The sequence below is a fragment of the Miscanthus floridulus genome, chromosome 14 (assembly GCF_019320115.1).
Source record: "Miscanthus floridulus cultivar M001 chromosome 14, ASM1932011v1, whole genome shotgun sequence".
Lineage (NCBI taxonomy): Eukaryota > Viridiplantae > Streptophyta > Magnoliopsida > Poales > Poaceae > Miscanthus > Miscanthus floridulus.
In genome coordinates, this window is record NC_089593.1 from 13,467,509 (window position 1) to 13,478,212 (window position 10,704).

Consider the following 10,704-nt stretch of genomic DNA (forward strand, 5'->3'; position numbering starts at 1 on the left):
TTGGTCTCAAACGTTCTCCTCACCGTCTGAACGCGACCAACACGGCAACATACAACATTCCAAAAGCATTCATGCAAAGCAAACATTCCTATTATTAGAACAGTACACCAACAGTATAGAAAACAAGATAAAATGTTTGTGAAAATGATCTACGTCTCGTTACGATCACGTCAACGCGAAGTTCACGAAAAACAGAGCTAAAATGCGAAAGTTATGATTTAAACGGGATTTCCTATAGCAATATATTTAATTAAATCTAACCATGAAATTTAAAAGTTCCAAACTTGACTAACAGTGGTTCTAACATATAGATTATGAAATTACGAAGCTAACGCGATTTGAACGGATCAATTCGGAGCTAAAACGACGATTTTATAAGCAAAACAGTTCAAATGGCATTTCTATAAATACTGAAAACGTATTTTAGACTAAAGCAGTGAACTTTACGCTTTCAAAACGAGAATGCGTACTCGGGGAAATGCGCTAAGGACGGCGGGCTCTATTTCGGGAAAAGGGGGGGCTCTTTAACAAATTGACCCACGAAGGGGTATCAGTCACTGGTGGCCGTCGGATTAGAAATGATCGGCTAGAAATGGATCCGGGGGAGAGAGAAAATGATGGCGGCCGGAACAGTAGCTTCAGGCGGCCAGGCGCCATGGCCGACGGCGAAGACTCGCCGGCGAGCTTCAGGCGGCCTCCGAGGCATGAGTGAGGGCGAAAATGGAGCGGGGAGAGGCAGCAGGGGGGCGGCTCGGGCGTGGCTTCGTTTTAAAGAGGCCAAGCGAGGGGAGGGGCGCTCCCACAACGCAAGAAGATCGGGCGCGGGCGGCGGTTTCTCCAGGCGCACGCGCGGCGGTTGCGGGATGCGTGGAAGGAGGTGGGGGGAGGAGCTAGCAAGCGGGCCCGGTCGATCAGCGGCCGGGGAGAGGGAAGCGCGGCAGTTTCCAGCGGCGCGCGTGACTTGGGCCGGCGTGGAGCTAGGCTGGCGCGGCTGCTGGGCCAGAGCGGGGCTGGGCCGGTGCGGGACGCCAGGGGGAGGCAAGGAGGGCCGAGCTGACGCGGCTGCTCGGGCTGGGCCAAAAATCCAGGAAGGGAGAAAAGAAGAATTTTCCTTTTTCTTTTTCCAACCAAATTTTTCAAAAGCATTTCAAATTCAAATTTCAATTCTCTTTGAAATTTTTTATCAATACCAATCATTCACAAAATAATATACAGCAGCATGCATGCATCACTTGTAGCTAATCTTATATTTGATTTTAGTTTTATAAAATTTATTACTTTCCTATGTTTGAATGCTCACATAAATTGCTTAAATAAATCAATTTGACTTTTTTTTTAGAAAATGAAAAATTAGGGTGTTACACTTAATTAACTACTTCTCCTTAATCTTATCTCTATCTGTCCTTGATGGACCACATATATAAAGAACATATATATGTATACTAGGAAATCATCAAAGAGGACCTTCTGTGACTCTTTCAGGATTTTCATGATTTGAAGTTAGAAATTCAATTATGGAATCATCACCCTTCTCCCAAAGATTAAAGATGCCAATAAGGTCCCAACAGTACAGACCTATTTGTATGTTGAATATGATTTATAAGATCTTCACCAAACAAAAGTAAACTACCAATCACCTTGGACCTTGCTAGGGCACTATGAAAATGTGTTGTCAAAATGCATGAAGTCTCGTTCGTGAAGAAAAAAATGAAAATGTGTTGTTGAATAAACACTAGTCTTTGGTTTGAAGATTTAGTGGCTCATACTAGCATTAATTATTAGCTTGTGAGAAATGAGGCGGTGATGGATTAACTCATTTTATTTGACAAACCAAACAAAAAACAGAGTGAGATGATGGACTACTTCATTCCATAAATAAAACACCCTAAATGTGGCAAATGACTTCATTTAGTAACTAAGAAAAGTAGTTTCTAAGTATTTGAATTTGAATACAATCTTAAATTTAGCGATGTAATTATATATGTTTTTTGAAACATAAAGATCCATTTACATGTAGTTCAGGCTCGAAGTAATTATATTGAACAGGAAGAAATACATTTAAATTATCATTAAACTATATTATTGCCTAAAAGTAAAAAATAATTTTTTCCCTAAACAAATATATGAAGTAAGTAAAGGTTACATTTGATAATACACCCATGTATTCATGTATGATTCAATGTAAAAATCTTATTTACAATGATCATTGTAGTAATTAATTATTTTAAATGAGAAAACAAATAAAATCCCTCGTCACCCTTGCTCTAATTTGAGGACAACCTCTCATAGTTCGTCATAAAGAAACATCCCAATTGAACATCAAATGGGCTGCTAGACTGCTACCGAGGTTTCCAATACAAAATCCAAAATATATCATGGATTAACAAATTTGTTGTAGTGCTTTCCATCTCAACAAGAACACCTAAGAGCATCTTCACCAGATCTCCTATTCTCTCATATGACCAGTTGTGGGAGATCTCTCAAAAATAACTTTAAGATATGAGATACATTTGCTCTAGCAGATTGCAAAAACCTCATCCTGATTTAGGAGATGAGAGATCTCCCCTTTTTTAGGAGAGATGGCCCGGATAAAAGATGTGAATAGAAGATCTATGGCAATTGTTACATTTCCGATTTAGGCCCTGTTCGCTTCTGTTATAATCCATCTTTTTCAGCTTGTTTTTTTAGACGGAACAGTATTTTTCTCTCACAACAAATCAGCTGGAACAGTGTTTCGAGTTTTTTCAGCGAAGCGAACAGGGCCTTAATGGATGGGGGGAGGGGGGCGGTATAAGAGGCATGGTGAAGTAATGTGCATTTGTTGACACAAAATGTGACGCACTGTGTCCTCACACACAGCAAGCCGAAAAGCGTAGCTTCAATCGGGTTCCCGGGTGTTTTCGTGATCCGGAAGCGTGCCAGTCAGTTTGACCTGAAAACTAACAAGGGATAAAACAATTAAATGTCAAACCGGAACATGTCGGGTAATACCGGACAGTTCCACATATACGGCCCTGAAGCCACTTACAACGACATACGGCTATAGAGAGCTGTCTGCCAACAAGTTCATAAACCATTCAGCTAACCGTAAGATGAATGCACATAAAGACCTAATTGCCGAATGCATGTGCATGGGAAGACATGTTTGAACAAGTGAAATTAATTATGAGTTAATGCATAACCAAGCTCGGCAATCCAGCCGAATTGGGGTCCACGAAGAAGGAACGTACAAATAAAAACGATTAAACTAAACCAAAACCTGCATCTGCCGCACGACACCTAGTTTCGTTAGAGCTTAAACGTGATTAACATGCATGAACCCGCAACATGTAACAATCTAGATTAAAGCAATTCAGCCATTATGAGCATGTTATCTATTTAGCAATGATCGTTGAAGCACGAATAAAACCACGAAGAGAGATAAGGCCGAACAATATCAATCTAGATTGGGACAGAAGTGTGTTACAAATATATGAAAGGTTTAAAACATGCAACACTGGATAACTTAATGAATCTATTTAGATTTGCCATATCTAATATAGAGCCGATAACTATCTCGCTTTCACTAAGCATATTGAGCAAACGCCTGCCGCACGGTATTTACTCATAAACAAAGCATAAGCGAAGACTTCTTGATTGTCAAGCAAAGATCCGCCGCACGACCATTGAAAACAAACAAGACTACTTGCATCACGTCTAAATCCACCGCATGATACTAAACATGATAACAAGGTTGTCGGAACTTACGGAGGTCGACGGATCGATGATTCCTCTCGAAGAACTCGACGACACGACAAAAGGACTCGAAAGTTGGCACGGGGCCGGTTGTATTGATTTGGTTGTGTACCCTTATTACAATGGTCGAGGGTCAATATTTATACCCTAGACAAAATGTGAGTCCTTAAGGACTACGATTTACAAAGGAACTTCTAAACAAACTTGGAAACTTACGATTCCTTACCCTAAACTTATAGATTCCTTTATTAATACAACTCTCATCTTTCCGATCGGTCTTGCCTGCCATCTTCTGTTTTCCCGAATGGAGTTACCGCCTTCCAGAGTAACCGACCGCACAAGCATTTAGCCGACCGCTTGTGTTGTTTGCCGAACACCCTTCTTCCCGCATGTGGGTCTACCTGTCATCTTCCAGAATCGACCAAAATCCAGTGTTAACACATGCCCCCTCAATTTCGGGATAAAAGTTGTTTTATTCTGAAATTGACCACAAGCTCTTTCATCCTCCTAGGTCATCACCGTTCAAAACCGCAGCCGCTGCCCAAAAATTCAAGCTTTCAGCGCAACTTCGGACCTCCTTCAAATCTTCAATGGCGACCCAAGATGAAATCCCAGAGGTAAACTTTACTTATATTCGGCAACTTTCGTCTTATCCTCCTGCTCTTCTTCTGATTTACTCCCCTCTGATTTCAATCGTCTTCTAAAGGAATACAAGAGCCAGATTTTGATCCCCTATGCTGCCAACCCCGACTCCTATTTCCTCGGCCCAATGGGAAATCCTGACGCTTCTGAAATCATTGAGAAGGAAACCCAAAGAATTCCTTTCAAGTCTGGGATCACCTCGTCAAACCGATGGCCAAACACGTTCAAAAATTGGCCATTTCCCCCAATCACCGGATGGCGTAACTGGTACAGGAGAATGCTGGAGAAAAGCAGCAGCCACTGGGAAAGTCAGGACATCAGTCATTGTCTGGAATTATCTTTAGCAGAGACACCCAGGAATGACTCCCTTCTGATAGCAGCTTCTCATTTTTGGTCTGACGCCATCAATGCCTTTATCTTTGGTCATGGTATTATGACCATCACTCTAGCCGACGTATTCATGATGACTGGCTTGAATGTGTCATTGCCAGTATATCCCTACAAATACAAGAGCAAAAGTAACCAAAGAGCCGTCAGCTCTGGATGTGGATGGGTCAGACATATTCAGAACTACATGAATGCATCTGGCGCCGTCTCTGACAAAGAGTTGAAAGCCTTCATGAATATGTGGCTATGCAGATTCATCTTCTGTGGAAAATCCAATGAACCAACCCTGAATCACATGGTAATGGCTGAAGACTTAGCTGCAGGCACTCAGATCCCACTAGGCAAATATCTCTTAGGGTCTGCTTATCATATGATGCATCAGATCACCCTTCAGATGCGCCAAGGTGGAGAAATTTCTTGTGTGAATGGTCCCTGGTGGCTAATTCAAATGTGGCTCCAACTATATATGCATCAGATAACCCCTGTGAGCCTCTTCAACCTAAGTTTCCCCTCAGTTAACTATGCTGAAGGCAGCACAGCAAAGGTTAAGGCTTGTCAGACTTACGGGGAAGCAGCAGCATCTATAAGCATTGATATAGACATTGGTCATTTCTTCAAGCTATTTTTCAAAGGATTCGGCAATGTGCTCTGGTTTCCTTACAGAGAAAATGAAGATCTGACTTTGCCCTGCAAGTTTAGCTATGAAATTGGTTGTTCAGGCCAAGAATCCACAGAGATTTTCAACTCCTTTATCAAACCTTGCACTTTGCCAGCCGAATTTCATCATGGGAGATTAGTACAATCCACCTATGAATTCTATTATCCAAACATGGTGGCCAGACAATTAGGATGTGGCCAACTGCCTCCAAAATTCCTCTTCTCAACAATCATAAAGTCAAGGGAAGTAATAACAGAAGGAATGGAAGCCAAGAAGGTCTTTGAATTAGGATGGGAATTGCCAATATACGAACCATCTCCATTTGGGCTAATAGATGTTGCTCATCCCTTCTTTGTTTCTTGGTGGCAAGAATGGCATGCTCATATCTTCAATATATCAGTTCATTCTTTATGCAAAAACTTGCAACCCGATTTTGCTTCTGACAGTGAGGTAATTTCATTATGCCCATCATTTCTTGTTCTTGAATTCACTTCTCATTTTAACATCTGGTCATGCACAGGATCTTGAGTTTACTCCCCCAACCAAAGCAATCCAGTACTATTCGGCTGGTCCCAAGCCTGCCCTGGGGTTTGATGCTCCAAACTTAAAGGAATTCATGAAAACTTCTGCAACTTTGGATTTAGCACCTCTAAAGGCACTCATGAGAACTCCTGCTACTTCAGCTGCTGCATCTTCAAGAGGAAAAAGCAAAAGGAAAACACCTGAAAGTTTTCTCTTACCCAAAAAACCAAGGACCAAGAAAGCCAGATTATCCCTTAAGGCATGAATCTTTTATTTTCTTATCAGGTCAACAATCTCACTTAGCAGTAAGCCTGACTACCTCTATATTCATTACTTCCATTGCAGCCACAAGTCGAAATTCCCACACTGGGCAATACCTCAGCGTCTGCAGAACTAACCCCTGAAGTTCCTACTGAAGATGAAGAAATTCATGATAGCGAAATTTCAGAGACTCATGAAGCTGAAGGTTCAAAGGCTCATAAACCTGATGAGACTATAGGTAACATTGTTCAACCAATTCTCCTTTTCTTTCTTTTTAATAACATCTACTCTCTTATGCTCATTATCATTTACTTCACTGAAAATAGATGAAATCTTAGATGAACTGGCAAGGGAAACCTCTCCTGATCAAGCTCCAAACCTGTCCCCTCTGAATCTTCAGCCAAGTTCCCCAGCAAGCCAGGGTATAACCCATCCTGATGATCAATCATCTCAGCAGGTAATCCTTTGTTTTACACTATATTTTAGCAAAATTACCCAATCGGCTAACACCTTCTTTCTTTTCTTTTCTTTAGAAGAACATCGCTAAACCGACCACCAGTTACTCCTTCTCTATTGAGGATTACATCATTGAGAAAGGTGAAGAGATTACTTCCCATCAATCCTTATCGCTGGAAAATCAGTCCCGGCTAAAAGAGGTGATCATTCTGCTAAACAAGGATATCATCAGTCTGGTTCAGGATGCAGACCAGATAAAAGACCTCCTTGAACTTATTGATCAAGATATCCCATCTGCTCTCAAGGTTCCCCTAGAATCTGCAGCCCATCTTGACGACCATTTTGCTATGGTGAGAAGGGCAACCAAAAATATATCTTCGAGGACCGCTCTGCAGAAGGATAGATCTCTGAAAAAGCTGGAGATTAAAGATCTTCACTCTCATATCCAGACTACGAGAAATTCCTTGGCAACCTTGGAGCCTGAACTGAAAGCCATGGAGGATGAAAAAAGCAGACTAGAAGCTCAACTAGCCGAACTGAATGCCAAAATTCAGTCTCACAGGGCCCATATAACTAACTTGCCGAAGAACATAGAAGCAGCTTCACTAAAGATAGCTTCGACCATCAAAGAAGATCAGCAGATCAAGACTAAGCTATCCAGCATCCAGAGTTCTGAAGATGAAGATCAAAAAGTGCTAGATAATGTTAGCCGAATCAGGACTGAGGCTATAGAGGCAATTAATCATCTTCTGAACCAGTAGACATTGGATTTGTAATAAACTTAAGTGTGATATCTTCTTCCCCTTGATTAACCAGCTTTATGTTCATTTATTTTTATTCATTCGAAAGCAATCGGCCCCTTTCCCTTAAATTACTCGATTAGAATGTAGCCGATTGTCTCCATTCTTCTGATAGCCGAACGAATCCAATTCAAACATTGTGAGGGTATAACCGAACAATGTTGGCTCCAACAAACCAGGGAGATATTCAAGCGACGTTCGACTTAAACCATGCCTGGCCCAGTCCAGTAACGGCCCAACCGAAAGGGAAAAAACCTACTCCGCCGTTCGGGATTCTCGCCCCACAACCCCGTGGAATTCGCCACGATCCTTCGCTTCGGCTTATAAATAGACCCTTCCGTTAGCCTTCATCGCTATCTTCGCCTCAGCGTTCTCACATCCGTCTCCTTCCACTTCCTTCGTTCGATTCATTCCAGAAGAAAACCCTAACCTCCATCAAAGCAAATGACGAACAGTGGCAACCGTGGCAAGCGTCCTGCCGACGGAGAGGCTGAAGGAAGCAGAGCATCGCGCTGCCGGCGTCGTGGGTATGATTCGGCTCTTTGCCCCCTTTGCAATTTCCTTGTTCATCTCTTAATTTCGATTTTTCTTTCCTCATTCATCAGGATAAGGGTCATCAGCTCCAGCCAATACCATCTCCTTCCTCCGGTGACGGCAGCTCAACCGGGAACTCCATCATCCGGCTCCTCCGGGTCTTCCAGCTCTTCAAGCTCTTACCATTCCAATCCTTGGGGTTCGGCAGAACCAGCAGATGCACACCATCCATACTCTCACGAGGAGGCGCTCAAGTTTCGCCAGGAAAGAGACGAAGCCCGGGAGGAGCTAGGCGACGTCTCCAAGAAGTTCGGCATCGATCAAGCCGAATGGGAGGACCAGCGGAAGCAATTCTGCGACGCCATCACCGGTTTGATATCCTCATTTAGTTTTATCATCCTGGCTTCCTTTGCTTGCCGACTCATTTCTTCTTTTCTGTCCAGCTCTTTCCGCGGAGAATGACCGCTTGAAGGCGGCGGCGAACAAGATCGCCGACAAGGTGAATGCCCAGGGGGAGACATCCGAAGCACGCCTTGATGCTGTGGACGGCCGCATTGATCAGGCCGTCATCCAAGGTGTGCACCTCGGCGCTTCTCTCGGGCTGGCGGCAATGACCTCCCAAACCAACGAGGACTACTCCTCCCAGCCAGTTGGCTTCGTTGGAGGACGCCCGGACGAGATCGACGACATTGATGAACGTCTGGAGGCCTACGATGATCATGCCGCTGCCCTTGCTGAAATCACAAACCCCCAGTCCATCCTCAACAAGTTATTTGAGGAGTAGTTTGTATTAGGATGAACTTTTATAAATAATCTCGTCCTTTGGAATAATATTTACTTCTTTGACTCTTTCCACTTGCGACTGTCAGAAAAATGCTGAAAACAACTCAGTTTTGGATAAACATTCTTGTGCTAGAGGCGATGCAAACTGCATCGGCTATTTTGTGCTAAAGGCGATATGAACGATATCGGCTATTCTCAATCTTGTATCTGATTTTTAGGCCAAAGGCGATTTTCTCTTTGTCGGTTTTTCTGATTTACATTCATGAACCAACCTCAACACTGGGGTAGTATTTCTTAAGAAATCTTCCATTAATAGCTCTGGTAAACTCCTCTCCAAATAAAGTCTTTAATATGTATGCATTGCCAGGTACACATTCTACAATTCGGAAAGGACCTTCCCAATTTGGAGACCATTTGCCGAACGCTCTATCCTTTGTTCCAACTGGCAATATAGTTTTCCAAACCAAATCTCCTTTTGCGAATTGCTTCAGCTTAACCCTTTTGTTATAATACTTGGCAACGCGCATTTTATTTTTCTCAATATTTTCTAATGCCTTGAGACGAATCAAATGTAAATCTTCCAATTCATCCATCATCAGATTCTTATAGTCTTCTTCTGCCAATTCTTTCTGTAACACAATTCGCCTCGAATCTGACCGTAATTCCCATGGTAGTACGGCATGATGCCCATAAACCAGTTCATAGGGAGACGTTTGAGTGGATCCATGACAAGCCATTCGGTAAGCCCACAGTGCTTCACTAAGAACCAAGTGCCATCTCCTTGGTTTTTCATCAATCTTCTTCTGAATGATTTTAATCATAATCTTATTTGATGCTTCTGCCTGTCCATTAGCTTGTGCATAATAAGGAGAAGAATTATACAATTTAATCCCCATATCTTTGGCAAAATCACAGAATTCCGAAGAAGTAAACTGAGTTCCTTGATCAGTTGTTATAGTCTGAGGAATCCCGAATCTGTGAACTATATGTTCCTTAACAAAACTGATCATATTCTCTGACGTTACCTTCTTCAACGGGATAGCTTCAACCCACTTGGTGAAATAATCCGTGGCCAAGAGTACAAACTTGTGTCCCTTAATAGAAGGAGGATTGATCTGACCAATTAAATCTATACCCCATCCTCTGAACGGCCAAGGCTTGATTATAGGATTCATAGCAGACGCTGGAACCTTTTGAATATTGCCGAATTTTTGACAATTGTGACACCCTTTGTAATATTCAAAACAATCTTCCAACATAGTTGGCCAAAAATAACCAGTTCTCCTAATTATCCACTTCATCCGATAAGCTGACTGATGTGCACCACACAATCCTTCGTGAACCTCATACATCACTTTCTTGGCCTCTTCTTGACTTAAACATTTGAGCAATATTCCATCGATGGACTTGTAATATAACTGATCATCAAGAAACACAAATTTGAGAGCTTTGTACCTGAGTTTTCGGGAAACCTTTTGAGATGGATCTTTCAGATAATTGGTAACTTCGTATCTCCAATCACCATCTACTTGATCAGTATTTAAAACATCTTCTTCCATAGCAAAAACTTCCCGACTCTCTCGATATCCAGAAGCAGCTTGAGCTAACTTATTTGCTTCTTCATTGCACTCTCTAGGGATATGATGCAAGGTCACTACCAGAAAATTCTTCAAAAGTTCTCTACACTCCTCATAATATTCTCTTAATACATTGTTCTTGCATTCATACTGACCATTCAGTTGATTAATCACCAACTCAGAATCCCCAAAGATTTCAACAGCATCGGCCTTTACTTCTATAAGAAGCCGAAGCCCTCTAAGCAACGCTTCATACTCTGCCTGATTATTAGTAACATGAAAGTCAATAGGAACCGCATACTCAAAAGTCTTTCCTTGTGGGGAAATCAAGAGAATACCAGCACCACCA

The 10,704-nt window shown here is 42.3% G+C and overlaps 2 protein-coding genes across 2 annotated transcripts; both read left to right on the forward strand.

The window, feature by feature from the left end:
- The first annotated feature begins 3,656 nt into the window (after positions 1-3,656).
- Positions 3,657-6,267, forward strand: LOC136505720 (uncharacterized). Its single transcript, XM_066500862.1, has 2 exons — positions 3,657-5,872; positions 5,943-6,267. Exons 1-2 carry the CDS (start codon positions 4,505-4,507, stop codon positions 6,207-6,209), a joined length of 1,635 nt encoding a protein of 544 aa, XP_066356959.1. The 5' UTR covers positions 3,657-4,504; the 3' UTR covers positions 6,210-6,267.
- A 1,612-nt stretch (positions 6,268-7,879) lies between these two features.
- LOC136505721 (uncharacterized) lies at positions 7,880-8,820 on the forward strand. The gene is made up of 3 exons (XM_066500863.1): positions 7,880-7,988; positions 8,067-8,365; positions 8,439-8,820. The coding sequence occupies exons 1-3, from the start codon at positions 7,906-7,908 to the stop codon at positions 8,777-8,779; spliced, it is 723 nt and encodes a 240-aa protein (XP_066356960.1). The 5' UTR covers positions 7,880-7,905; the 3' UTR covers positions 8,780-8,820.
- Positions 8,821-10,704: the final 1,884 nt, after the last annotated feature.

Bases quoted from the DNA above. Each gene is read 5' to 3' on its own strand.
- LOC136505721 (XM_066500863.1), top strand. From the start codon at position 7,906: ATGACGAACAGTGGCAACCGTGGCAAGCGTCCTGCCGACGGAGAGGCT. The intron at 7,989-8,066 runs GTATGATTCGGC...CTCATTCATCAG, and splicing joins TCGCGCTGCCGGCGTCGTGG to GATAAGGGTCATCAGCTCCA. The intron at 8,366-8,438 runs GTTTGATATCCT...TTTTCTGTCCAG, and splicing joins ATTCTGCGACGCCATCACCG to CTCTTTCCGCGGAGAATGAC.
- LOC136505720 (XM_066500862.1), top strand. From the start codon at position 4,505: ATGGGAAATCCTGACGCTTCTGAAATCATTGAGAAGGAAACCCAAAGA. The intron at 5,873-5,942 runs GTAATTTCATTA...GGTCATGCACAG, and splicing joins ATTTTGCTTCTGACAGTGAG to GATCTTGAGTTTACTCCCCC.